We start from the raw sequence: 25128 nt of genomic DNA on the forward strand, positions 1-25128 counted from the left end.
TTCCCGATGCGGTGGTTTGAATGACCTCACCACTTCAACGAGTCAAGTCGCTACACTCGGCGCTCTAGACTCTCCAGTACCGGTCAATGTGCATAGATTCGTATTGCACTTATGTAAAATCTAATAAAAATACTCCATAATATCAATATCCAACCCATACGGCACCTTGACCCTCCTCAACTCCTCCACATCCACATCATCTGGCGCAAAAACCCTAATCCCATAAGCCCCAGGGAAACACAAAGTAAAACAGACGGACAAAGGGTCGGAGACGTACTGCATAAAATGAATCGGCGGCGTCGTCAACGTCGAGTCATAGTCGTCTGGGATCTCAAGGCCCTTCCCTTTGTATATATCGCGGATTCTGCGGGGGTCAGTGATGATACTACCGTTCCCACCCAGGAGAACGTACCGATCAGCGAGGACCTTGCCGTCGCCGAACTGCTCGTGCGCGGGCACGGAGGCAAAGTGGATGTCGAAGGTCTGGACCGTTTAGCATTTTCTGTCCTCGTTGACGGGGTGAAGTGAATCTGTCACTGACCAATTCTTTAGTCATTGCTGTACGCGTAGACCTGGAGATGGAGACGTGGTAGATAGTATGAGTCGAGAGCAGGCCGGAAGCTTGGAAGGAGAGGGGAGCCAGCTTATAAGTCGTGGCGAGTTGCTAGAGTTAAGCTACTTCCCTGCTTTGGCCGGTGATTGGTGTTGAGATCATCGAGACTCTGTCGGGCTAGCCGAGTGGTGTTGGTCCATCCATGGGAGGTCGTTAGTAGCACCAGGGAACTCGTTCGTCTAGACAAGACGTTTGGATGCGGGCGATTGACTCGGCGTTGTTTCGGCGAGCTGCTCACCTGGTCTAGGATATCCCGCACCGTCTCCTCACATCCAGAACGCAACATTGCGAGGCAAGGAAATTTTTCTCGAGAAGGTGGATCATTTATTCACTCTTCGATGACATCAGAATGAGGCAACAAGCGGTGCATACCGAGGTACCTCGTAAAATACTCGTCTGTCAATCCTGTGCATTGGACATGTAAAACAATACCCACGCGCTCCCATCCAATCAGCTCCTATGGCTCAGTTGGTAGAGCGCATGACTAGTAATCATGAGGTCCGCGGTTCGAATCCGCGTGGGAGCAAATTTTTTATGTAGAACATTTTATTATCAGCGTATTTTTTCCATATATCTCGTCCCCGGGGGCTTTGGGCTCAATCCCACAACCAACGGTATTGGATGTCGTCGATTGATGGGTCGTCTCGTTCTAGCAGGTGGGCAGTGCCGCCTGAGGCCTGCGGTTGGCGCCAGAAACCCGAAGACAACGGGCAATCACAGAGGTTTGTGATTTCGCTCCCATTCTGGATCGCTCCTCATGATAATTGCCTTCGCTAGCAACGACTATTAGATGAATAGGCCGGAACCGGCCGATGCTCGCCCCAGGACGGCCTTATGCAGCTTCCTGATAGACCGAGATGTAGACCAACGACCGGTGCTGGGTCCAAGGCGCGATGAAAACTAAACAATAACTGGTACTTTCTCAGTATCCTTTAGGATGGGGAGCTCATATCGAGGCTCGCATCATCTCGTGCCATGAAACTTCCGTCCGTTTCCGTTTCCGTGTTGGTGGTGGCGGCGGGGGTAGGACGTGTATCCTAGTCTGGGGAAATGTAGCTGGTCGTCGTTGACGCTCTACAGAGGACCTGAGGACCAGATATTTAACGCATCCTCCAGGTTTACGCCGTGCAGGCTCGACAATGCGCAGCAGCCAGGTTGCAAGGCTCAGGTCTCTAACCTGCAAAACAAGGAAGAATCTACCGAGATTTTCAAGGGCGCTTGCGAGGAACTGGTCCAGATTCATTGTCGGTTCAAGGCTATCTGTCAAGCAGTTTGGGGTCTGCTTCACCTGCTGGGCCAAACAATGCTTGACATCATCTATGGTCAAAGGGTCACTGAACTCAGGGTAGAGGGTCCATATAACAGGCTGGCCTTGCGATTTGAGCAGCGAGACGGCTTCATATGCAAAGTCTTCAACTCTGGGCACGGCACCGTGGGTCTGAGGCTGTACAGTCAGCACAGATGTCTCACTGGTTGCTACCCACCAGCTGAAGTCGCGTATGAACGGCGTCGCATCGGGTGGTATGTCCTTCCACAGGCCACGACGCTCCGCGTAAGTCTGGGCTTTGCGCAGGATATCCTCCGCACTTCGAAGGCCCGTTGGTGCGTTTTGAGAACAGACCGGCGCGGGTCTAATATCTGAAACTAGAGGACTCATTCTCGGTTCGTTGACAGTGGCTCGTGGATCGTGGTTATAGCGGATAAGCTAGACTATCATGACAAAGTATCATGAAGTGGTACATGTTTCACCTTTTCTTCAACCCCGGAGGTCGGCCTTTGCAACATACGTGATGTGGCTGGATCACACTGAGCAGCAGCTTCGCGTATGCGGCGGCGGCGGCGGCGGCGGCGGCAGCATATTCCTGCCAGAACTTGGAATTGTGCGAATCGCAGTAGTCGCAAATCCCCCGGATGACGAGGCAGGGCAAAACGTTGAGTATTCCTGCCGCTACAGTCTCCAAACAGACGATGTTGTACTTGGCGCCGAGGCGGTCTCGGAGTGTTGCGTCCTTGATTACCTTGTTGCCCGACCCAACCAAGTCATAGTGGATGTACGGGTCGTCAGACTCCCTCGCTACTCGGGGGACCTGGAGATGAAGGTGGCCGTCACACGTCGCTTCTGAGGCATCATGTATGCAATCAGGTTGGAACAGGATATCGTGCTCCTTTCCGGGATATCGATATGCTGGACTCAGACGCGCGATAACATCGATATACCTCTGGAGGGCGTTTCCGGTAAGGCCAGGAGTCGACCTAAGATTGCTAATGGCGCCCAGTAGCAGGCGCGGGGGTCGTTGTAGCGACCCAGTCGTCACAAAGCAATCGTCCGGCATCGCCTTACCCAGGTCATGCTGGATAACGCCTGAATGAACGCCTACCGGAAGGCTGACGACCACATCTCCCAAACGGATATCTTCTTTACCTGGTATCCCGCCCGCGATGCCAACCAAGAGACAGAATTCGACTGCCGGGAAACTTACTCTCATCTGCGAGGCAATGCTCGCCGCGGAGTTCGTATCATACTCACCGGCAGGAAGGCACGTCGCGATAACACAATGTCGACCTATCCTACCAAGAGTGTAACAGTTTGTGTCGTGTCGCACCACGTCCACGGGAGGGTGAACGGCGTCGAGAAGGCATCGGACAGCGAGGAGCTCTTTATCCAAAGCGCATATGATGCCGATCGTATATTGAGATACTTTACTGCAACGGCAGTCCTGCATTTCATGAAAGAGGGGCAAGAGGGGCACTTCTGGACACGGATGCTATACTGTACAGGAGACCGTGGGAACCGGCCTGCGATGCGCGGAATTGCAGCCCAAGGTGGACTTGAGCGAAGAGGTGAAAGACAGCCTCGCGAAGGCAGCCCCGCACTTTGCTTTTTCATGCGTGAGGCTGTTTCAGCCTGCTCTCCTTTTCTTTTTCAACCGGGCCTATCGGTTCGCAAGGTGAGTTCCCAATATCATGGAGCTGAGCAAGCAGTCGCATCAGACCGACGCCCTGTCTTCGGATCAAACACAAACACATCGCTCAAGAACCGCTTGGCAGCCGGGCAACTGCCCACTGTCAATTTTAATACGTTGCGCCCCTTTCCTCCTCCCCAGACAGGGAGCGCTTCTTTGACGTTCAGTTTGAGATAACGTCTGCTGCACGCGATGGACATATACCAGTACTCGCCATTGAGCAGTGATTTACATATTCGACTGTTCAAGCTTAACCTTTCCCCAATTTCCCACGACGATCCATTAAGCCTCGAGCTCGTGGAAGCGCATCTGTTCGATAACGGCAGTTTTGAGGCGCTTTCATACACTTGGGGTGATCTGAACGACAGCGTTGCTGTTAACGTTGGAGACCATCTGCTGATGATCACCCCGAATCTTCTCAGCTTTTTGAAGCGACTCCGTGAAGAGGAGCGTAATAAGAGCCAAGCAGCGGCGTCTATGTACTGGGCCGATCAGATATGCATCAACCAGCAGGACATCCCCGAGCGTAATCGCCAGGTTGCGCTTATGAGTTCGATATACCGGGAGAGCCGGACAACGCTAGTGTGGCTTGGCGAAGCCGGTGACGGTGTTCACGCGGCACTTGAACTACTCAGGGACGTAGACCTATTGGGCTATGGTGAGAATGATCCCCGTCCACTTGCCTTGCCAAGGGTGGTCCAAGTTACAGAGGCACGGCTCTGCAACCAGGGTATGTCTAGAAGCTCATCAGCTGCCGATAGTGTGGCCCCTGTTGACAAGGATGAGGAGCCGGTGGCAACAGAACCGAATCCGAACTCCTCGACTTGTTCAATCGAGCCTGGTGAGAACCCACTCCCCCTCCCGGGTCTCGTTGCATATCTGATAAATCCAGCAGGTTTACACGGTCCTGGGTCATCCAGGAAGTTGCTGTTGCGGTGGCCTGCACCGTCCGTGTATCTGAGCACCTGTTCCGATGGGAATCCCTGGATTTAGCGGTAATTGGCCTCGCAACGATCGACAAGAAGAGACGAGGTATTTTATCAGGGTCACCAATGCTCAAGACTGCGGCTGCTGCGGCATTGCGACATATCCAATACTGCAGGAAAAGATGGACGAGCAGGAATGCGGAGAGGCATCGCCATGACTTCCTCTACCTGCTGGGGCGTTTGAGTCCAACCATGGCCTGTACGGACCCTCGAGATCGTGTCTATGCATACCTATCTCTTCAGGAGGAGCCTCGAGTCCTCGAAGCTGACTACACATTGTCGGTTGACGACGTCTTCATCAAAACATCGGCTACGCTCGCGGCTGCCAGTAGGAGGCTGGACATATTTGCTTACACCACGTATCCGCCAATCGGAAGTGGTAAAGAATGTTCACAGCTGCCATCGTGGGCCATAGACTGGCGCATGCCAAACACGATGAGCCGGCTGCGAACTAAGGCTGATTCAAGCTTCTGCGCCAGCGGCAGCTACGAGTACAACCCCATACCCTCGGGCCAGCTTTGTCGGATACTACGCGTGCGCGGCAAAGTCATCGACATGGTGGGCGCTACATTGACTGGCCATGAGTTTCCGAGAACTGGTGACTCAGTCACATTGATGAGATGTCTCACCCCCGCCAGGATCTTCGAAATGACTTCCCACCTTTGTGCCGTGCCTGGGAGCCCGGCCGAACAAACCTCGCTTTACCACCGAGCTGTAAAAGTCTTGCTCCGCTACGACAGGAAGCTCGATGATGCTGACGGGCAATGGAACGAAAACCTCGAATCAGCTCTGCGGATCACTGAAGCATATCAAACTAATGGGCAGCTTAGCCAAGGCGAGTCGTCTCAGCTGAAAGAGTTCACAAGTAAAACCAACCGAAAGTCGGTCCGCACGTTCTACATCACGCGTCAAAGAAAACTTCTGGGACTGTCGCCGCCCCTGTCACGAACTGGCGATCTCGTCTGCATAGTCCACGGCTCGAGAACCCCCGTAATACTTCGAAGGTCTGCCGCTCCGGGGCAATTTCATGTTTTGGGGCAGTCATATCTCGAAGGCTGGATGCACGGAACGCATGTGACGTGGCGGGAGGATGAAGCAGATGTGTTTGGCTTGGTGTAGGATGCCCCAGAGAATTATGAACCGATCAATCTCTGTCGCGATGCGTAAGCTGGATTGTGGGAAAACTGACTTCTCCGGCGTCAATCATGTTGGTGGGCGCAGGTCGTAACTAGTAAAGACCACGAAGACTGGGGACGCGAAGGTGGTCCGAAAGAGCAGAAGGCACGCAGCCTTGGACGAAAATTATGTCCGAAATCATCATTCGTTCCTGGAGTGTGAAGACAACATATCGCACGCGGTTGCAGGCGCAGATTTAGGCTGTCTTAATAGGTGCGGCCGGAGAGCCTAAGAATAAGGCACAGAGCAAGTATTCGGAGTAACCACAGTGCATCCAAGCTGTGATAAACTGCTCCGCATCTCGAGCACGGCCATGTTATGATGCTTCAATACCCGTCTAGGCCTCACGTACACGCAATTGGATGCTCTACCTCCTAAATGAGATAGTAGCTATGCTTTGGGGATATAAAATATAAATCAAGGTGTACACGAATTATGGGAAACTTATAATGTCTTATCGTAGTAAAGGTAACATTACTAAGTAACCGTGATGTCTCCATCAACAAAGCGAAGGTCAAACTTCAGTAGGGTGGATCGAGATCCCAAAGCGCGCAAGATATCGCCAGCCACTCTTGAACCCTCCATTATACATCGGGTTAGATGCAGTCGCAAAAAGGATCACAGCAACCACCCAGAGCAGGCTGAATACGCCGACATCCCCCGCTTGTTCAGCGGCGACAGTAAAGCCAGCGAGCTACGGGCAAGATACCCGTCATCCCGCCACATGGAGACGATGCCACGGGGGACGACGAAGTACCCGTCATCTGGGTCAAGGTTTACAGTTGTGACGCCTACCATGAGGTGATCAAGTCTCATTTCGAGCGTCTACGAGCACCCACGCATCCCATGAATTCGACCATCATGCGGTACTTCCATGTTCTGAAAACAGACGGCCACCAGCCGGATCCGGAGTTTGAAGAAATTGATATTGTGGACGGGGATCTCCGGAGAAGAATCAAAGAAATCACGGGGATTGAGCCTGGTCGCCTATCTACCGTGGATAGGTCTGAGCAACAAGACACGCTTGTCAACTGTCTCTATACGCGTCTATGTCGCGGTGATGACCCGTCCGATGAGGGAGACCCGCGGGTAAAAGGGCTACTCCAAACGGTAGACAGGGTCTTCCGGGAGGAGCACACCGAAGCCGATAGCCTCTTCGCTCGAGGCCACGTATCGGAAAGACATCTGCCAAAACTGTTCCGGCCGGGCGACTTTATCGTGAGTACTACCGAAGGACATCCTCGGGCGTATATGATAAACGACTGGCCGAAGTTAAGGAGCGGATCATTGGTCCTGCCCTGTTTTACGTGGTCATTTGACGGTCAGTTTTACCGGGAGACGAAGAATATCTTGCTGGGCTGGGAGTTCGGAGACAGAGACCTCCCGGTCACTAAGCTCGGTGTGTATCCGCTGAGCTTTGATCCCGGGATAAGAGAGCGATTGCTCAGGCGAGGAAGTGTATTCTGGCGATGTCGAACTCGGCGCTTTGTCTCCTACCTATCCTCGCATTCTGCTGTACAGGCTCAAACAGTGAGTTCATCGCTGGCACTCTTAATGCAGTAAACGAAACTAATGTTGGACTCACTCTAAGCCGCGGTATATGGTCGACGCGAAGACCTTCCAACACGTCCATTCGACCGACGAGTTGATAGGCCGCGAGTACCTGTCGGAGGAGGCCCATGCTAAGGAGCTGCCCCCGGATGACGAGTTCCAGCTACTTCTCCCGGCGACTGTGCCAGGCTTTGGGTTCCATGACAAGAAAAGGATTAGTCTCTCAGTAGAAGGCATTCGAGAAATCGAATGGAATTCAGAGGCGTTCAAGCACCTTGTTCTCAAAAGCACTAAAAAGGAGCTAATTAGAGCCCTTGTGGCTAAGCACACAGCGTCCAGTGACTTGAGCGACGTGATTCAGGGGAAGGGGAATGGTCTTATTCTGCTTCTGCACGGTGGGCCAGGGACAGGAAAAACACTTACAGCCGAGTCCGTTGCTGAACTTACGCGCAAACCACTGTACCGGGTAACGTGCGGGGATATCGGAACAAATGCAGAAGATGTTGAACGGTATCTCGAGTCGATTCTCTATCTCGGAGCGACCTGGCAGTGCGTTGTGCTTCTCGATGAAGCCGACGTATTCCTGGAGGAGCGGACGCAGCAAGACCTCCAGCGCAATGCTCTGGTTTCTGTTTTCCTCCGGGTGCTCGAGTATTACTCGGGAATCCTCGTTCTGACTTCGAATCGAATCGGAACATTAGATGAAGCGTTCAAGTCCCGCGTCCAATTGACCCTCCACTACCCCCCGCTCGACGAAAGTAGTCGTCGTCGGATCTGGTCAAACTTCATCACGAGGCTGCAGCACACGAGTCCAGAAACAAAAGCAGACCAGATTCTGGAGAACATCGACAAGCTTGCCAAATTCCAGCTGAATGGCCGCGAGATAAGAAACAGCATCCAGACTGCCGTGGTGCTTGCCGAGTTCCGCGGGCAGCCGCTTCAGTACTCTCATTTGGTGGATGTCATTGATGTATCAAATGAGTTTGAGCAGTATTTGACGGACATACATGGGCATACTGCGTCCGAGTGGGCGAGTTCGCAGAGATTCCGCATAGATTAGTTAGACTGCATTGATATTGGCATATGAACACTCACTGCAATGATTGAGCCAGTGAAACTCCAATGTTTCTTCGGCTTGATGAAGAGATGATGAGATGGCAAACATTGGACCACAAGTCAGGCGTAACCAGACTCCTTTGGGCGTCCAAGTTTCAACCTTCGAGGAAGGAGCGCACCTACGATCGAGCTGGCAAACTGATTCCTGGCATCGCTGTTAAGGACATGCCAGAATCCTGAAAAATCCGAAGGGATTTGGTTTGGGACACAGATATCAGCCAGCTATAAGGCGTCTCGCACTTCTGAAGACTGGTTGGTTGGTTCTTCGAGCACTCTGGGTCCATTGGACTCTTCTGGTGCAATGCCGCGCCACAGTGACGGTAGCCTCGAGGAGGCACCTGAAGTCATTCGGGCCGTCGGCTTAAATGGCCAGATAAAGAAAAGGCGTCCCTCACTAGCTCGAATTGGGGAACAAGTGTGCTGTGATGATGACTCCAATCACCGCGAAGAGAACGGAGGATGTCCGGGGGTCAGGAGCGGGGTCGGGTCTAGACCGGGTGCCTGGGGAACACAAAGTATGCCTGAGGGGTTAGCATTTAAGGCCCCGTCACCTCGCCTCCTCCTCCGTCCATCTCTCTTCATCACAGCCTCTGGTACTGAGAGCATCGACAACACCATGGCATCCAAAGACAGAATCGAGCCGGGCTCCTTCAACGTCCCCGTCGGGAAGTTCCCAGCAACATGCACCTCGACCAACGTCGACGCCCACGCCGTGGCAACAGACGTCGTGGACCGTCTCAACGCCTCCCTCGCGAAGAAGGACATCCCCGCTATCACGGCCCTCTTCCTCGACGATGGCTTCTGGCGCGACCACCTGTGTCTCGGCTGGGATTTCCGGACCGCCAAGGGCCGCGACGCCATCGCTGCCCTCCTCGCGAACTCGTCCGAGCTTGTGAAGAGGGTCGAGATTGACCGCTCCACGGCCTTTCGTGCGCCGCAGGTCGGGGCGATTGATGCATTCGGTGAGGTTATGGGCGTGCAATTCTTCATCACCGTCACGACACCCGTCGGCACAGGACGTGGGGTCATCCGACTCGCCGAAAAGGATGGGAAATGGCCCATCTACACGCTCTACACAGCGCTCCAGACGATAACAGGCCACGAAGAGAAAGTGCACCACCACCGGCCCTTCGGCGTCACACACGGGGAGGTTGTCGACCGGCGAAATTGGCAGGATCGACGCGATGCGGAGCGGACCCTCTCCGGCGGGGAACAGCCTGCCGTTGTGATCGTGGGCGCGGGGCAATCGGGTCTCTCAATTGCGGCGCGGCTGAAGATGCTCGGTGTTAATGCACTCATTGTCGATGAGGAGGACCGCATCGGGGATAACTGGCGACGACGGTATCACCACCTTGTTCTGCATGACCCTGTGTGGTTTGACCATATGCCGTACCTGCCGTTTCCCTCGAACTGGCCGGTGTTTACGCCGAAGGATAAGCTTGCAGAGTTCTTTGAGTGCTATGCGAAGCTATTAGAGCTGAATGTCTGGACGAGGACAGGGGTGAAGGCGTCGAGCTGGGACGAGGGGAAGAAGGAGTGGACGTTGGAGCTTGTTCGGCGCGGGGAGGACGGGAGCAGCGAGACGCGCACTCTGCATCCACGGCATATCATCCAGGCTACTGGGCATTCAGGAGAGAAGAACCTCCCTGGCTTCAAGGGTGTGGACTCGTTCAAAGGCACGCGCATCTGCCATAGCTCGGACTTCCACGGGGCGCCGCAAAACGGGGCCGGGAGGAAGGCTGTCGTGGTCGGGTCGTGCAATTCCGCGCACGACATTGCACAGGATTACTACGAGAAGGGATACGACGTGACGATAGTGCAGCGCTCCTCGACCTGCGTCATCTCCTCTGACTCGATCGTCAATATCGGACTGAAGGGATTATACGAGGAGGGCGGACCACCCGTCGATGACTCCGATCTCTTCCTATACAGCATCCCCAGCGAGCAGTTCAAAGCCCAGCAAGTTAAACTCACGGCGCTCGAAAACCAGCACGACAAGGCTCTCCTCGACGGCCTCGCAAAGGCCGGGTTCAAAGTCGACCGCGGCCCCGACGACGCGGGACTCCTGATGAAATACTGGCAGCGCGGCGGCGGGTACACGATCGAGGTCGGCGCCGGGCAGCTCATCGTCGAGGGCAAGATCAGGGTGAAGCAGGGGCAGGAGGTTGCCGAGATCATCCCTGCGGGGATCCGGTTCGGCGACGGGTCGGAGCTGGAGGCGGACGAGATTGTCTTTGCGACGGGGTACCAGAATATGCGCACGCAGACAAGGCTGATTTTCGGAGATGCAGTTGCCGATCGCGTGAGCAGTGTTTGGGGGCTCGATGAGGAGGGCGAGTTCCGCACGATGTGGCGACGCAGCGGGCACCCTGGGTTCTGGTTCATGGGCGGGAATCTGGCGCTGGGTCGGTATTATTCGCAGCTGTTGGCGCTGCAGATTGTAGCTGCCGAGAGGGGGCTGGCATGATGGCATGTGGCAGATTTACTAGCTGTGAAGAGATCAAAAAGGCTGTTTGTAATTGATGATGGTATCTTACAGATCTATAAAGCAGCCCATAACTCCTACACCCCAACGCCTTGAGAAGCACACAAAATCAATGAATCCACCCCTCCCTCCGGGCAACCCAAACGCCCATCGTCACCAGCAGCGTGTACAGCCCCGCGCCGCCCTCCGCCCCATCGTCGATCATCAACGCCCGCAGCTCGCCCCGCCACGTATCCAGCCCACCAACATGCAACCCCCTCCGGGTCAACTGCGCCAGCCACGGCCGTTTCGCCGACGGCCCCGCAACCCCGAGCACAAAGCGGTCCCCGTCATCCTGTGTCTCGCCCGTGCTCGTAGGCGACGGCGATGACGATGAGGCCGGCGACGCCGGCCGCTTCTCCCACTCAAAGACGACGCCCACGCCCTCGGCACCGAGCCCGTTCCCTTCCAGGTCCTGGCGGAAGCGATACCGGCCGGGCGCGGGGGACGTCGCGTCCCAGGTTGCGCCGGAGAGCGGGAAGTAGAGCTGTGCTTCTGGTGGACTGTCTGTCGCAGTCGCAGTCGCATTCTTGGTAGGTTTCGATTTCGCCTTGGTGGGAGAGGTATAGATCACCGCGACGACATCTTCTTCTTCCTCGTCGTCATCCCGGTTCGTATCCTTAACCCGCTTCTTGAATCGAATCTTCCGCTCGCGACCCTCCTCGTTGTCCTCCCCGGAGCTCTCGTGCGAGGACTTTGATTTCCGCCGCGACTGCGCTCGCGAATTCGTCCCCGAGCGGGACCCAGATCGCGCTTTCGTCCCATTCACATTCACCTCCCCTGCCTTCCTCGGTAGATGCGCAAACGGCTCACTCTGCACGAGGTACATATCGCGCGAATGGGCCTTGCGCGAGGCGATCCCGGCGGCGCTGGCGACGGACTTGCCGAAGGTGGAGGGCTGGTAGAGTTCGAGGATGGGGACGGAGCGGGGGACGACGTTTGTGTTTGCGTTTGCATTTTTAAACCCGTTTGTAGATTCATTTGCGATGCCGTTGGTATTGCTATTGCTATTGCTGTTGCCATTCAAGGTCGACGCATGTGTCGTGGAGAAGTACAACTGCTGGATCTGCAGCAGCAGGCGCGACGAGAGACGGAGACATTGGCGGTGCGACTTGGACTTGGATTTGGGCGGGGGGTGGGCGAGGGGGAATGTTTGGGCTCCTGGGCTGGGATAATTTAGTATTTGGAAGGGACTGTGTAAAATGAAGAGGACCTGAGCTATGGACGAACCTGCATGTATGCTGTGGATGCGACTCGGAGTCAGGAGTCGGGTGTTTTGCGCGACTCATTGTGTTGATTGCTGCAATCAACAGAAGGAGATTGCACCACGACACGTTGTTGAAGAAGAGCAGAAAGGATTCAAAGCAGCTATAAACCGCCAAGTCAGAGCCTCGCAGACCTAACCTCTTCGGACGGTCGTAAAAGGCGAGAAGGCAACAAGGCGCAGCAGTCAGTGCATGAGAATTCAGCCTTACACGCTGTCCACTGTGTCTGTCTCCCCACTGTCTGGACTATCGACGCCGGTGCAAGACCGTCTCTTTATGGGTCCGACAAGAATATGGAAGCCTGGAAACCGACACCCTGGACTCGGGCTCCAGATTCCCTTTTTTTCCCCTCTCGAACGGACCCCATCTTCTGTCCGAGTCCGACGCGGTATCCCTCACAACTGTCTGCCTGACTTCCTGCATCGATCCTTACGCAGCCGACAATCGGGCGATCAGGACGGGCTCCACGCCGTCAGCCGAACGAAAAAAGAAGCTGTTTGCGCGCTGGGCCAGGCCAGACAAGACGCTAGACAAGACGCTAGACTTGACCATGGTTAGACTGCGCGAGTTGGCTTCGGGCTCTCGTATTCGTGTGAGGCCGGTGGGCAAGGCTCATTGGGTCGTCCGTGAGCGCGCTTGCCCAGCTTGGGGCCTGGAGCGTGCTGAAGATGCTGAGCATGTGCTTGTTTCTCGTTTTCGGTACGAGCTCACGAGTTTGAGGAGTGGTGCATTTGGTTTCAAGTTTTCTGTCGCCTGCTGCGATGGGACCGGGCGGGAGGAGGAACGAGTACGGTTTGTGCATGAGATTCTTGCAGTGTTGATTCCGTTGCAATTTCAACATGAATGGAAACAGTTGTTCTCGATTGGAATGAGCTGAGGCTGAAGGGAGGAGTGGATACAGGAGAGGGGATCGCTCAATCAAAATAGAATCAAACACAGCGGAGTCAACCCAACAACACCAACAACAAGGATGCAGAACAACAGGTTCAAATGGCTGACACAGCCATCACCACCGATGGTCCACCGGCCGTAAGCACACGTGCTGGCCGGCCCATTCGTCCTGGATGCCTTCGATCGTGACCCCCCGACGTCGCACGGCTTCACAGAGCCGTTTGCACGCGGCCCGGGCCTCATCGAGGAGATCGTCGGGTGCAATTGCCAATTCTTTCCGATCGTATTCGTTCGCGGCATAGTGAAGATCTAACACGAAGGCGAGGCGCTCGAGCCTGGGGAGAAACTCCGCCGATGCAAAGGCCGCGACCCAGTCGCTCCATCGCGCCGACCGGGCGAGCGAGACAGGGCCGCGGAAATGCAGCGTCGTCAGGTTTGGCGGGAGCCAGGCGTACAGTGCGGGGAGGGAGGACTCGTCCGAGAATACTTCGCCGACGGAGAGCTTGAGTGTCTGTAATTGTGTCAATTGCGGGAGGACTTCACCGAGCATAGATTCGTGTATCCAGCTACAGTCGGGCGGGTTCGACGTTGAGCGGAGATTCAGCGTTGTGAGATTCTCCACGACGTGCGGGAGGGCCAGCGACATGCGCAGGAACGTATCAAGGGCGTCGTTCTCGATGATCTCCAGTGTATGCATTTGACTCTCTTTCTCGACGTCGTCGCCGTTGTCGACGGGGCGATGCTCAGCCTCCTCCTCCCCGTCCTTGGGTTCTCCCCCTTCGGCCGTACACTTCTCCCTCAACCACGCCTGCGCGAGTTCAGTCATATGGACAACCTGGATCCCGCTCTTCCCAAGGAACCTCTTCTGCGCCTCCCCGCGCTCAATCGCCTCATCATGAGCCCGACTCAGTTCCCGCGAAGTCGGCCCCTCAAACCGTAGCTCCGACGCGAAATACAGCACCAAGTGCCCCACCCTCCCCTGCAGGATATGCGGAGACTTCGTGACCTCGCCACAGGGGCCCCAGAGCTGCAGCTTCTCGAGCGGCCAGTGCAGCGGCATCTTGGCGTCGTTGAGGTCCTCGTTGAAGCCCGAGTCGATCGTGAGGTCGCGGACGGCGGTGAAGTGGTTGGCGAGGATGTCCCATTCTGTGTCTGAGGGCGGGTCCTCATCAATTGTGAGGGTTGTCGTGTCTCGCGGGATTGATTTGAGTTGCGCGAGGAGGGGTTCTTTATGGTCTGGCGCGTCTTCGCTGTCGACCCATGGGCCTTGCACGGTTACTGTGTAGGGGCCGATTTGGGGGACTGTGGTGGTGAGGCGTCGCTCGCATTGTTTGGGGAGTCGGGATAGCCTGGGGAGGCGGACGCAGAGGGGATTCTGGATTGTTAGTAGTGAACGAGATGAGTGTAGTTTCTACGCACCATGTTTGCTGTGGTTGAGGTTGAAGTTGCGGTGTTGATGTGCAAGTAACACTCTGTCTGTCACTTGCTTTGTCTGACTCATCGCGTATGTCACGTCCATACTATACTCGCGAAGGAGAGGAGATTCCAATTCAACTAAAGTACACAGTAGAACGCCGAGTAGAGTACATAGATAGAGTACACGAGTAGAACACAACAAGAGAGTACAAGAGGACGATTAAAGAGCAAGATACCCCACAACACCCGCCACAAACGGAAACACGCCCCGAACACCATTCAGCACAATCCACTTCCCCAACAGCTCTTCCACCTGCTCACTCGACCTCTCCGTCGGCACCCACGTCGCCGCCGCCCGGTCCAGGAGCAACTTATTCGTCGTTCTCATGGCACCCAGCGTCCAGGGGACGATCGCCAGCGCCAGCGCCGCAGCCGCACTATACAGGGTCGTCGCGTTGCTCGGCGCCAAGTGAGTGAGCGCCGTCGCGCTCTGGCTGTGGACGCTCCAGGCGAGGTACGCGAATGCGGCGGCGGTCACGGCGGCGATGGGTGGGTTCTGCGCCTTGCCGGCGCTGTACATCTCGCGCCATTGCTTGACGATGAGCGGGAGGGGCGCGTCGTGCTCGCGGTGGGATTTCAGGAGGGCGGGAACGGTGGCCAGGCTGTAGCTGGCTATGTTGCCTGAAGATCGGAGCCAGTTAGTACTTCGGATGTTTCCTGGGTTGGGTTTTCTGCGCTGCAAACGTACCAGCGAGGTAGCCGGCGCCTGTCAAGCCGATGGCTTGGGCTACGCGGATGCTAGTGGGGAGGTTGTTCATTTCGAATCTTGGGAAGTGAGGATGAGTTCTGCACAGGTTCTGCACAGATGAGAGCAAGAGCGTGTTGAAGAGGAGAATGGATCGGTGACGTCGCTGCAATCAGGTGACATCATGAAGCAGAGCTTCGTATTGCTCCACAGTTCGGCTCTTCATCGGTTCCAAAGACTCGACCCAGTGGGTTCGTCCTGTCTTTCCACTGGTCAATCGGCAGATTCTCAGGGCCACCGTTGGTATCAATAGGATGGGTCATGTTTACATTTGGACGCCTGCCGAGGTTAAGGCGGCAGGGCCTCGAGTATAGCTTCTCGAAGCAGGCCAGGCATGAGAAGTTTTAGCTGTTCGGCTTGTCGTCCAGAATGTTCATTGGGGACTGAGGGCCTGCTCAGACCGACAGTTCTGGGCAGTCAGCCAAGGCCATGGCTCGTAAAGCAGCCTCGGGTTCATCAGCCTCGGGTTCATCAGCCTCACGCGAAACTAAGCTCGCCAGCTTCCGTCTGCATCCGCGATCAACCTGCTCTGTGTATCATGACTTGGGACACTCTTCCGACAGAAATCCAATCGCTCATCCTCACGGAGATCGCCTCGCTCCCCGGCCACGAACTCCAGGCTGAGCCCACCGACAAACCCCACCTTCGCTGGTCCAGGATACATGTTTCCGCAATCCACCGCGATTGGAGCGGTTGTATTCTCTGTGACGATGTTCGGCGCTGTCTCTTAGTCTGCAGTGAGTTCTCTCTGTTGCCCTTCTTGACACCGACAATCTAACATCCTAGGTCGCTGGACGGAGCTTCTACGTGGACTTCTACCCATCCACGCGCCTACAGAACTCGTCCTTGCACAGGGGACTGAGAAGCAGGCCACGAAAGCTGTGCAGTGCTGGCTGTCGAGGGGACGCAGCACTCGTGATGCGGTGCTGCCCTGGTACAACGGCCGACGAGATCTCCTCGAGCTATCTGTTGAACGCGGCCTCGCCAACTGCACCCGCCTCCTCTTGGACCTGGTCCCGCGCGACGAGATCTCACGCCACTGGCAGGAAAAAAATTGGTGTAAATGGTATCCGCATATCGCAGCCAGCAAGGGACAGACCGTCCCTCTCCAGATCATGCATGAACTCGGACTCAGTATCAGCGAGTGGGGATTTCCTCACGTCTGCACGCCCTTGGCGATTGCTATCTTTCGAGATCATGTGCAAACCGTGGACTTCCTTCTCAGTCTTGACGCGAGCCCGGATTTGAGGGTTGCGCGGCCGCCACAACGTGACGACGACAACGACCAAGGCTACTTTAGAGGCCCACCTCTAACCCCGATGCAGCTTGCCGCGCGTCAAGGCTCGCTCGAGATGGTCAAGGTGCTGATCAAGCACGGTCTTCACACGCACGGACGCAACGGCGGCCCACAGGCGCGGAGGACACCTTTGATGTGGGCTCTTCAACGGCGGAATCTGTATCTCGACGCGGTGAGCGAGACAGCTTGTTTGATAGCTGAGCATAGCGATGCGTCTGAGTTCGACGTGGATGATCCACGGCTCGTTAAAATGGCCATCACGGGTGGCGGGTCCGTGGCCCTAGTGCGGAGCCTCATGGTCCGGGGCGCGGGAGTGAGGCAGACGCAGAGGTTTCCCAGGATCTCTCCGCTCGATGCGGCTGTGTGTCTGGGGAAGGGAGAGATCATCCGGTTGCTTATTGACAACGGGGCGACGTGCTCGCGGCGGGCGATCGATTGGGCGATGAAGCACGGTCAGGGCGACCTCGTGAAGCTGCTGATACCAAGGTGTGACGCTGAAATTCCGTCCGATAAGCTGTGAGCCTGTTACTTGTATATGAAGTATACAAATACTAGCTTGATGGTATGCTGCACAAATCATGGGCTCAAGGTCAATCTTCCAAGCCAAACCCTAACTCTCGCTCACACATGGTGTCCGCAAGACTGTAACGCATTCACATAGCCCTCTCCCCAAATCTGGAGCAGCATCTGGAGTCCATCAGCCTCAGACCGCACGAGCTGTGCTTATCTGACGCTCGGTATTAAAGATCGGCGAAGAACCGGACCCCCTCTAACTTAGCCTCCCTGTGACTCACTGACTCACTGACTGGACCTTCACCTCCAAGAATTCTCTTCTTCTCTCCCAACACCTTCAATCCTCTTTACAATGAACAATCATTCGATCACAATGCCACCAACTCTTTCCCTCCCCGCCTCCGCCTGCCTCATCCGCCCCTACAAGAACACCCCCTCCGAAGCCCGTACCCTCGCCCACGAAGCAAACAACCCCAAGATCGCAAAATGGATGACAAACGCCTTCCCACACCCGTACACCCTCTCCGACGCCGAAGACTGGCTGCGTCGCGCCTCGCCGGGAGCTGAATCCGGAGTTATCGCCTTTGCAATCAGCACGGCCAACAGCGACACTGCCGACAACGGTACAGAAACAGAAACAGAAACGCTCATCGGATCCATCGGCCTCAAACCGCGAACTGACATTCACCACCGCACCGTGGAGCTCGGGTACTGGCTTGCCGAGGCGCATTGGGGACGCGGGGTTGCGACGGAGGCGGTGCGCGTGTTTTCGGGGTGGGTGTTTCGTGCGCCGGAGTTTGCGCATGTTGTGCGGATTGAGGCGGAGGTGTTTGAGGGGAATACAGGGAGTCAGAAGGTTTTGGAGAAGGCGGGTTATACGCTTGAGGCGCGGAAGAGGTGGGCTGTTGAGAAAGGAGGTGTGCTCCTTGATGTGTTTTTGTATGTTTTATTGAGGGACGGGGAGGGGAAGGAGATTACCGCGAATTGAGAACTGAGAACTGAGAACTGGTGAGGACTTGCTCCGAGGAAAGCCTTGAGGCATTGATTGGCTTCCATCAGAGAGAAGATTTTCAGCTCCAGGTGCCATGCCCGGCGCCGTGATCGCCATGAACGAAGTAACTCACGCCGGGCGTGGCTATGCTGCCAACTTGCGGATACTCCGTGGGGGAAACGGCCTTTGAGCTTGTATTCTTCCGGTCTGAGGAGATTGGAGATAGATTGAATAAGCTAAGAAAGTATTTACACAAGCAGTCATACACAAGGAGGCAACAGATGGATGGGTCGAGACGGTTATCCACCTGCTGAAGCACAGCTTGCTCAGCTAGACTTCGACCGCCAGTCACGGACGGTCGTGTAAGGACTGGCAGAGTCACGGCTCTCCAGGCCATTGCCAATCAACCTCTGCGCATTGAGGTCGAAGCAAGAGCTCGTGCTGTTCCAACCGCCGCCGCAGAAGGGGTACAGCACCTTGGCCCCCATATCACAGAACCTCCTCTCGCCGGTGTGCGCAAAGTCCGGCCCCATCGAGGTCTCCGAGTCACAGAGCCTGCGCGCAGAATGATGCACAGAGTCACTGATAACCAGCTGCTCCGCAGCCCACGAAACACGCTGCCCGCTACGCCTGGCCCTCACACGGCGCTCATTCTTCTCACTCCGTCGCGCCTTACTCTTGCTCTTCGCACTCGTCCAGAAGTTAATCGTGCTGGGATCCCCCTCAGTCCGCAGCCCAAAGTCGATATCATTGCAGAACTTCGTCGGGTCCGTATTGCCCTCGTCGAACGCAGTGGACGAGTACGCCGGCCAGTGCACCTGGAACCCGGTCTGCGGCTGGTCGCCGTTGGCATCGATCCAGAAGCAGCGCGGCTGGTACGACTGGTCGGTGTTCGTCCACATGTGGCTCTCGTACCAGTTGGCGCCGCACTCCGCGCCGTAATCGCCCGAGACTGCGAACTTGTTGCCCCCCGCGGCCTCGCTCCAGGTCGTCGTCACCCACGCGATGCAGATTGCGTCGTCGTTCGCCGAGAACAGCGAGTACGACCCTTGCTGCTCGTGGTCGACTTCGACGGTGCCGACGGTGCCGTCGCTCAGGGTGCCGGGGTCACTCGTGATGGCGAGGAAGTCGCCGAACTCGTTCCAGACGCGGCTTCATCCGTCAGAGGGCAAGCCATAGTGGGGAGAGAAGGGACTTACACGTCGGGCAGGTCTCCTCCGGCGTTTGAAGTGCCGCCTGCCTCGCCGTCGAGAGCCACAGCCACCTTGACGGTCGAGCCGGGCTCGGTGGTGTCTCCGAAGTTGTCGGCAGCAAACTGGATGATGCCCAAGATACCGGAGACCACTCCGATGGCTTCGACGACAGACATGTTGAAGTTGATCGAGGGATAGAAGGGAATCGAATAGACAAGCTCTGGAAGTTGAGCTGCGTGTTGTTGATGCCTCAATGCAGGCATCAAAGGAGTTTATATAGACTGAGGACGGACAACTTCCGCAGCTCATACCTCGTCAACTATCCCCATTATGGGCCGATTGACATCCGCCACGCCTCTTTGGAGTACCTGGCATGATCATCAGCACTGTTTATGGCATCATATTCTCTACACAGTACCTTGGAGGTAACGTGGGGGCGGCCCCATTGCACTGCAGAGCTGGGATGGGAGCAGGATCAACGGGGTCCTCTGCGGCGGAGCTTTGGGGGCCAAAACGCCATGTGAAGCGATCAGTGGCCCGCCGTCAGTTCTGCACGGAGAGAACGGAGCGAGATCTGCGTCGTCGGCAGGATTCACGAACGAAGATCGTCGTTCGAGCAAGGCTGGGGGCGCAGTCTCGGCCCGCTCCCATTGGCATGTCCCTGGCTCGGACACTCTAGTTTCCTCCAGAGTGCCCGGGCATCCCGCAACGGCTGGTGTCTGATATCATCGATCTTCATTCCTTGCTTTCATGCTCGTTGCAACAAGGACCGCACTTAAAAAACTCCAACCATGCTTCCGTTGAGTCGACTGAACTTACTGCTCGCCGTCTCATTCATTCAGCTTAGCCCTCCTCACTACTACCATGATGATCCACTCCAAACCCACCGCAAGAATCCTCCTATCTCTCGCCCTCTCCCTCCCAACCTTGGCAGATAACACCCCTCCCAAAATAGCAGGCTGCACAGCCCTCGACTGCCCCAACGACGGCTGGGACTCCTGCACCGTCGCAGACGAAACCTACGTCGGGGTCGGAGTGTCCCGCATCGCAGACACCCCCACGGCGTTAGGTGACATCTCCCTCGTCAAGGGCGTGAACATCTCCTCCTCGCCCGGCGATCCCCGCAACGGAGGAGGGGACGGGGGCAGCGACCACGGCGCCGACGAATCCCGGCCCTACAGGTCCGTCTATTATCTCGGGACCCCCGAGAACCTGGACGTGTCCTCCCTATCCGGGTGTGCTGTTGTCTTTAACGACCCGCCCACGGAGCAATTCGATACCCCCAAGGTCAACAGGTCGTCTGTTAATACGGATATCCAGGCGTCGACGGGGACGTGTCCGGATGTTATTGAGCAGAGCTGTATCGATGCACTGACGCGTCAGGCTCGAGGGGTAGATTACCAATCTAGCTCTGGTAATGCCTGTTCTTCGCTCGAGAGGGATCTCCGCGATAATGCTCCAAAGGAGTGCAGTGACCTCACCGGTGCCGGAGACGGACTGGGGAACTTCACTGTAGTCTCACTGGGCGGTCTATCTGCCATCTCGTCGTCGCAGAACTCCTCCTCAGACTGCTGGCCTGTCCTGCCGAAGTCAGATAATCTGGTGCTGTTTGCTGAGGATACCGTGATGGTATGTCTCCTTCTTCCCCCTCTCTACTCCGCCCATTCATAATGCAATCCGTCAACAGCTACTAACAGTTGCAGGGCAACTACACAAACGAAGGAAACCTCGCAGAGGTGTACAAGATCACCCCCATCCTCACCGTCTTCACGTCCGCCAACAGCAGCAACGACGATCCCTCCGCCCAACTAACCTGCCTCAAGGTCGTGACGACCCAAAACACCGAGGATGCAGAGGGAACGGGTGAGGACGCTGCTCCGCTCTCGACGGCGAGCATGGTGGGGGTTAGCGTTGCAACATTTGTCGCTGTTATGTTTACGCTACTCTAGATAGTGCTGCACATATCGGGTTGGTTGGGAGGGATGTGCCGGAGTTGTTGTGGTGCAAGTGAATAAATGCCTTTATATAACAGGATGGTAGTGATGTTAGTTGTTAGAATGTCGATTTCAACTACATAGGTAAGACGACGACTACGATCCTGCAACCCTAAGTCACTCCTGTCCCGTCCCCTCAGAAGCCGTTCCTTACCGCTCCAAGGGCCCTAAGAAAACGAGACGAAGAAACAGCCATATGCGAAATAGGATATATATTAGCTTAACATATCTTCTTCAATTGAACCAGCCGTATGAGAAAATAAAGATGTCGTACGTATCATATAATGCGATATTGTCGAGAGACGGCGTCCGAAAACATATATATTTAGACTTCCTTCGATGCCGACAATGTCTAAGATTACCCTGAAGTCAATTACCTAGACACAGTCACTAGCCTATCTAAAAGCAGAGACCCCCATCCTTGAAATACGACTAGAAATTGTGTCTCTGGGCTCCCAGGGGCACGGCAAGCCTGACGCCCTGACAGCTGACAGCTCCATATCCCAAAGAGGAAAGATTATATCGCCGACTTAAACTTGGCGCCAAGAAGAGCATATCGCCGATTAAACATCCCACGAAGGTATATCTGTATTTCCCAGAAATTAACCTTGATCTTTCTGATTTTATCAAAGAATTTTCTGCTTGTATTCAGCTTCAGGTTTCCAATCTCATGATGCAGGTGAACCTTCTACGGCCGAAGGGCCTTCTCGCCACGGGCCTTGCGACCACACGATGCAGATCTATACAGAGCCAGAGCCGACACTCCTCCAACTGGCAGGCACACAAAACAACGAGTCTACCAAGTGTTCCAAGCAAGGAAGAAAACGGCGGCAAACTCCATCACATCCTGTACCTACCCCATCTCTACCCCCCATTCCCAATTCCAGCCCCAACAGACAGAGAAGGCGAACTAACCACCTTCCTCAGAGCAAAAACCGACGACCTAATCGCCTGGGCCCGCAACGGCTCCATGTGGCCCCTAACCTTCGCCCTCGCCTGCTGCGGCATCGAAATGATGCACGTCTCCATGCCGCGTTACGACCAAGACCGCCTGGGGATAATCTTCCGCGCCTCGCCGCGGCAGTCGGACGTGATGATCGTCGCGGGGACGGTGACGAATAAGATGGCGCCCGCGCTGCGCCAGCTGTACGACCAGATGCCTGACCCGAAGTGGGTGATTAGTATGGGCAGTTGTGCGATTGGGGGCGGATACTACCACTATAGTTATAGTGTTGTGCGGGGCGTGGATCGCATTGTTCCGGTGGATATTTATGTTCCGGGGTGTCCGCCGACGGCGGAGGCGCTGCTTTATGGCATTTTTCAGTTGCAGAAGAAGATTCGGAGAACGAGGGTGACGAGGATGTGGTATCGGAAGTGAAGACCAGGTATAACCAGTTGTTGGGGGAGGGATGTATTCTGGTAGAAAGTCCCTTGATGTAAATTATTCATGGATGAGGATTGGGAGCCGGTTCACCCAGTGGCAGCGATATATCGATATCGCCACCCATAAACTCTTCATTCAGAAATGCAGAGAGTGGAAAGAGTGAAGCCATTCCAAACAGTTCCGTATCACCCGATATCAGGTCGTCTGCAGGGGCATTCGGGTTGCCGAGTCCGCCCTCCAGATCGGAGGCATGTCGTGGCCACTCCTTTTGACAATGTGGTGCTCCCTCCTCGTCAGAGATAGGACAGCCTTGACTTGCCAATATCCGCGCAAACATGGGATAGTATAACGCTAGTGGAGGCCAATAGTCTCGCAGTTTACCGGCAACGAGCATGCAGAGTCGGGCTCGGTGTTTCGAGACTTCGATTATATCAGGGGTGCGCTTGCGCATATTTGTTATGAGTACGGAGAGAGCCGCAAAAGTTCCCGGTAATCTGTGATGATCAGTCAGTTGTCGCAGGAGGAGAGTGGTGGGCATACATGCGGAGGGGACATGCGGTAAGAAGCTCTGAGGACAGGAGGTTTTCGAGAATTCGAACAATCTCCACTGCGGCCTCGAAAACTGGTGTTCCCGCAGCCATTATCTCGGGGCCATCGGAGAAATTCCGCCGTAATAAGATCTCGAAAGTACTATAATTCCATTAGATCGTTTGTTAGCAGCCAAAGGCCACGGGCACGTTACCAGCAACATAAGTTGAGAACCGACGCTAAAAATCCACTCTGCAAAGTGAATGTAGGGCGTCGACACTGAAGCTCGTCTGGGAGCGCGGCTTTCCATGACGCCAGGGTGTCTAGCTCGCCGAAAGCAGTGGCAGGGTTTGGGAGCGCCTTATATATCGATAAATGGCATTTTCCCACTTTCCGGGCGTTAGCCCGTCCTCGAACGCATACAAAGGAAGACGCACCTCGCTTGCATAGATCCGCAAGATAAATCAGGTGCGATCGCATTTCCCTAGTTACCTCCCCGCCGAGATTGAAGCCTTCTGGAAGGTCGTCCTCGTCGAAGTCCTGTTCGGTCAACGGCTCTGTTGTGCAGTACGCCTCGTTGATATGCGGGCTCCGTCCTAAAACCACCGCCGTGGATATATCATGGCTCTGCGTTCGGTCAGCCAATTCTCCGTATACTTTCGTTGAAACCTACGTAGATAACCCACCAAATACGCCTCCACAATTTGCGCTTTGATTCATCGACCCGCGAGTACGTTCTCCTGGAGACCGGTAAGCAGACACCACCAGGTAAGGAAAACCGGTATTACTCTTGGTGCAGCCCCAACGACTGCGCTAGGTGGGCAGCTATCCCGGCCCAGTGCCACATATCCTTCTGCTCAGTTGGGCTATCCCACCAAAATGATAAGCAGAAGACTGCCTGCAGCACCGCAACAGCATCTGGTTCGTATCCAGCGTCATATAGCGCCTTAGCTCTCTGGTAGTAGGTGAATGTGGCCATATACCTGTTACTATACCCAGCGTCTGTCAGAACCGACGGCTCGCAGAGTAAATACCCCACCAGATACACAGCTTGCAAAAGGAGAGGGGAAACACGGCCGGATTTGAGCTTCAGGCAAAAGTCCCTCCGGTCAATGATGGGTGCGACTGGATAAATCAGATCGAAGAAAGTTTTGATGAGAGACTCGCTGATTCTCGGGTCGGGGATGTCAAAAGCACCAAGCTCATTGAGGCGCGCACGTTCTTTCACGGAATAATCATCTAGTAACCTCCTTGTCTCGGGCCCGAGTCGATCAACCTGCCAAGAGTGCTGACTGATTGCCCACAAGCCGTACTCCTCATGGCTGCTGTCAAGCTGGTTGCGCGCATATTCGAGGTTGAATTCGTCGCCATAGTAGGTAGTGTGGCTGCTGTTCTGGGGGTGAGTGATACCAGAACGAGGCTCCGATCCGCTTCCTGGCGAAGGATTGAAGCCTCCTCCGCTACTTTTGCCCGGCCTACCTGTGGTTGGTATATGGCTACCGGACTGGATTTGCGAAGATGATCCCCCGGACTCCGTTGCGGTGCTGCTCCCCTCCTGTTGAGGGGATTGTTGGAATGCGTACCGAAATCCAAAGCGTTCGATACGGCCGCGTTTATGCCTGGGTCGTCAGAACACCTCTTGGTACAGGAATGCCAGAATTCAACCAAGGGTACTTACTTTCCGCGTTTCGAAACAATCGGCTCGCAATCTTGCCTGGCCGTGCGGCAACGGGAACAGGGGGTATGATCGGTCCGGTCACATCGGACACGGCGAAGATGGCAAGCCTTGCAAGCGACCTTGGTTTTAGACGAGGTGCCCGCCATTCTGGTTGGAGGGTATCGACGCCTCGGAGTTGTTTATAACGTCGAGTTCGCCTTCGATGCGAGAAGCAGACCTTTCCTAATCTGGAATATGGCACTTC

At 55.4% G+C, this 25128-nt stretch overlaps 13 protein-coding genes and 1 non-coding gene across 14 annotated transcripts; 8 read left to right on the plus strand and 6 right to left on the minus strand.

The window, feature by feature from the left end:
- Nucleotides 1–13: 13 nt before the first annotated feature.
- BJX67DRAFT_307939 (uncharacterized protein) lies at nt 14–939 on the minus strand. Its single transcript, XM_071027098.1, has 5 exons — nt 852–939; nt 542–572; nt 413–483; nt 278–364; nt 14–214 (listed from the first exon to the last, which is right to left on the minus strand). Exons 2-5 carry the CDS (start codon nt 554–556, stop codon nt 121–123), a joined length of 267 nt encoding a protein of 88 aa, XP_070889123.1. The 5' UTR covers nt 557–572; nt 852–939; the 3' UTR covers nt 14–120.
- Nucleotides 940–1066: 127 nt separating this feature from the next.
- Nucleotides 1067–1139, plus strand: BJX67DRAFT_t35. The gene has a single exon. It is a non-coding gene; the product is annotated as a tRNA-Thr (tRNA).
- A 420-nt stretch (nt 1140–1559) lies between these two features.
- BJX67DRAFT_391408 (nucleoside phosphorylase domain-containing protein) lies at nt 1560–3336 on the minus strand (the record flags this gene model as incomplete). The annotated part of the gene is made up of 4 exons (XM_071034773.1): nt 1560–1655; nt 1692–2057; nt 2094–2318; nt 2401–3336. The coding sequence occupies 4 exons, from the start codon at nt 3334–3336 to the stop codon at nt 1560–1562; spliced, it is 1623 nt and encodes a 540-aa protein (XP_070889124.1).
- Nucleotides 3337–3768: 432 nt separating this feature from the next.
- Nucleotides 3769–5681, plus strand: BJX67DRAFT_378678 (HET domain-containing protein; the record flags this gene model as incomplete). The annotated part of the gene is made up of 3 exons (XM_071032384.1): nt 3769–4306; nt 4363–4417; nt 4472–5681. 3 exons carry the CDS (start codon nt 3769–3771, stop codon nt 5679–5681), a joined length of 1803 nt encoding a protein of 600 aa, XP_070889125.1.
- A 918-nt stretch (nt 5682–6599) lies between these two features.
- BJX67DRAFT_378679 (ATP-binding protein) lies at nt 6600–8349 on the plus strand (the record flags this gene model as incomplete). The annotated part of the gene is made up of 2 exons (XM_071032385.1): nt 6600–7268; nt 7330–8349. 2 exons carry the CDS (start codon nt 6600–6602, stop codon nt 8347–8349), a joined length of 1689 nt encoding a protein of 562 aa, XP_070889126.1.
- A 630-nt stretch (nt 8350–8979) lies between these two features.
- Nucleotides 8980–10935, plus strand: BJX67DRAFT_308009 (uncharacterized protein). Its single transcript, XM_071027100.1, has one exon. It carries the CDS (start codon nt 9022–9024, stop codon nt 10870–10872), a length of 1851 nt encoding a protein of 616 aa, XP_070889127.1. The 5' UTR covers nt 8980–9021; the 3' UTR covers nt 10873–10935.
- BJX67DRAFT_308008 (uncharacterized protein) lies at nt 10936–12481 on the minus strand. Its single transcript, XM_071027099.1, has 2 exons — nt 12160–12481; nt 10936–12095 (listed from the first exon to the last, which is right to left on the minus strand). Exons 1-2 carry the CDS (start codon nt 12216–12218, stop codon nt 11000–11002), a joined length of 1155 nt encoding a protein of 384 aa, XP_070889128.1. The 5' UTR covers nt 12219–12481; the 3' UTR covers nt 10936–10999.
- Nucleotides 12482–13200: 719 nt separating this feature from the next.
- Nucleotides 13201–15319, minus strand: BJX67DRAFT_378682 (uncharacterized protein; the record flags this gene model as incomplete). Its single annotated transcript, XM_071032386.1, has 3 exons — nt 13201–14460; nt 14743–15182; nt 15250–15319. 3 exons carry the CDS (start codon nt 15317–15319, stop codon nt 13201–13203), a joined length of 1770 nt encoding a protein of 589 aa, XP_070889129.1.
- A 525-nt stretch (nt 15320–15844) lies between these two features.
- On the plus strand, nt 15845–17123 carry BJX67DRAFT_378683 (ankyrin repeat-containing domain protein; the record flags this gene model as incomplete). The annotated part of the gene is made up of 2 exons (XM_071032387.1): nt 15845–16043; nt 16093–17123. The coding sequence occupies 2 exons, from the start codon at nt 15845–15847 to the stop codon at nt 17121–17123; spliced, it is 1230 nt and encodes a 409-aa protein (XP_070889130.1).
- A 366-nt stretch (nt 17124–17489) lies between these two features.
- BJX67DRAFT_378684 (GNAT family N-acetyltransferase) lies at nt 17490–18104 on the plus strand (the record flags this gene model as incomplete). The annotated part of the gene is made up of 1 exon (XM_071032388.1): nt 17490–18104. One exon carries the CDS (start codon nt 17490–17492, stop codon nt 18102–18104), a length of 615 nt encoding a protein of 204 aa, XP_070889131.1.
- Nucleotides 18105–18433: 329 nt separating this feature from the next.
- BJX67DRAFT_370502 (uncharacterized protein) lies at nt 18434–19476 on the minus strand (the record flags this gene model as incomplete). Its single annotated transcript, XM_071030926.1, has 2 exons — nt 18434–19259; nt 19307–19476. The coding sequence occupies 2 exons, from the start codon at nt 19474–19476 to the stop codon at nt 18434–18436; spliced, it is 996 nt and encodes a 331-aa protein (XP_070889132.1).
- A 407-nt stretch (nt 19477–19883) lies between these two features.
- BJX67DRAFT_346672 (uncharacterized protein) lies at nt 19884–21487 on the plus strand. The gene is made up of 2 exons (XM_071028436.1): nt 19884–20929; nt 21004–21487. The coding sequence occupies exons 1-2, from the start codon at nt 20165–20167 to the stop codon at nt 21247–21249; spliced, it is 1011 nt and encodes a 336-aa protein (XP_070889133.1). The 5' UTR covers nt 19884–20164; the 3' UTR covers nt 21250–21487.
- A 480-nt stretch (nt 21488–21967) lies between these two features.
- Nucleotides 21968–22672, plus strand: BJX67DRAFT_370504 (NuoB/complex I 20 kDa subunit family protein; the record flags this gene model as incomplete). Its single annotated transcript, XM_071030927.1, has 2 exons — nt 21968–22143; nt 22222–22672. 2 exons carry the CDS (start codon nt 21968–21970, stop codon nt 22670–22672), a joined length of 627 nt encoding a protein of 208 aa, XP_070889134.1.
- Nucleotides 22629–25075, minus strand: BJX67DRAFT_308130 (Zn(II)2Cys6 transcription factor). The gene is made up of 7 exons (XM_071027101.1): nt 24885–25075; nt 23995–24825; nt 23880–23946; nt 23644–23833; nt 23421–23595; nt 23219–23368; nt 22629–23172 (listed from the first exon to the last, which is right to left on the minus strand). Exons 1-7 carry the CDS (start codon nt 25028–25030, stop codon nt 22740–22742), a joined length of 1992 nt encoding a protein of 663 aa, XP_070889135.1. The 5' UTR covers nt 25031–25075; the 3' UTR covers nt 22629–22739.
- Between the last annotated feature and the right edge of the window lie 53 nt (nt 25076–25128).

Source organism: Aspergillus lucknowensis (genome assembly GCF_044049455.1).
Source record: "Aspergillus lucknowensis strain CBS 449.75 chromosome Unknown BJX67scaffold_7, whole genome shotgun sequence".
Taxonomy (NCBI): domain Eukaryota; kingdom Fungi; phylum Ascomycota; class Eurotiomycetes; order Eurotiales; family Aspergillaceae; genus Aspergillus; species Aspergillus lucknowensis.

Excerpts from the sequence above, each read along its gene's own strand:
- BJX67DRAFT_307939 (XM_071027098.1), bottom strand. Across the intron at positions 365-412 it reads GGCAAGGTCCTCGCTGATCG|AATCCGCGATATATACAAAG; the intron begins GTACGTTCTCCT and ends TGACCCCCGCAG. Across the intron at positions 215-277 it reads CCGCCGATTCATTTTATGCA|GGTTTTTGCGCCAGATGATG; the intron begins GTACGTCTCCGA and ends TTATGGGATTAG.
- BJX67DRAFT_346672 (XM_071028436.1), top strand. The coding sequence starts at position 20,165 with ATGATGATCCACTCCAAACCCACCGCAAGAATCCTCCTATCTCTCGCC. Across the intron at positions 20,930-21,003 it reads TTGCTGAGGATACCGTGATG|GGCAACTACACAAACGAAGG; the intron begins GTATGTCTCCTT and ends TAACAGTTGCAG.
- BJX67DRAFT_308008 (XM_071027099.1), bottom strand. The coding sequence starts at position 12,218 with ATGAGTCGCGCAAAACACCCGACTCCTGACTCCGAGTCGCATCCACAG. Across the intron at positions 12,096-12,159 it reads CATCCACAGCATACATGCAG|CCCAGGAGCCCAAACATTCC; the intron begins GTTCGTCCATAG and ends AAATTATCCCAG.
- BJX67DRAFT_308009 (XM_071027100.1), top strand. The coding sequence starts at position 9,022 with ATGGCATCCAAAGACAGAATCGAGCCGGGCTCCTTCAACGTCCCCGTC.
- BJX67DRAFT_308130 (XM_071027101.1), bottom strand. The coding sequence starts at position 25,030 with ATGGCGGGCACCTCGTCTAAAACCAAGGTCGCTTGCAAGGCTTGCCAT. Across the intron at positions 24,826-24,884 it reads ATTGTTTCGAAACGCGGAAA|GCATAAACGCGGCCGTATCG; the intron begins GTAAGTACCCTT and ends CTGACGACCCAG. Across the intron at positions 23,834-23,879 it reads GTATTTGGTGGGTTATCTAC|AGCCATGATATATCCACGGC; the intron begins GTAGGTTTCAAC and ends GACCGAACGCAG.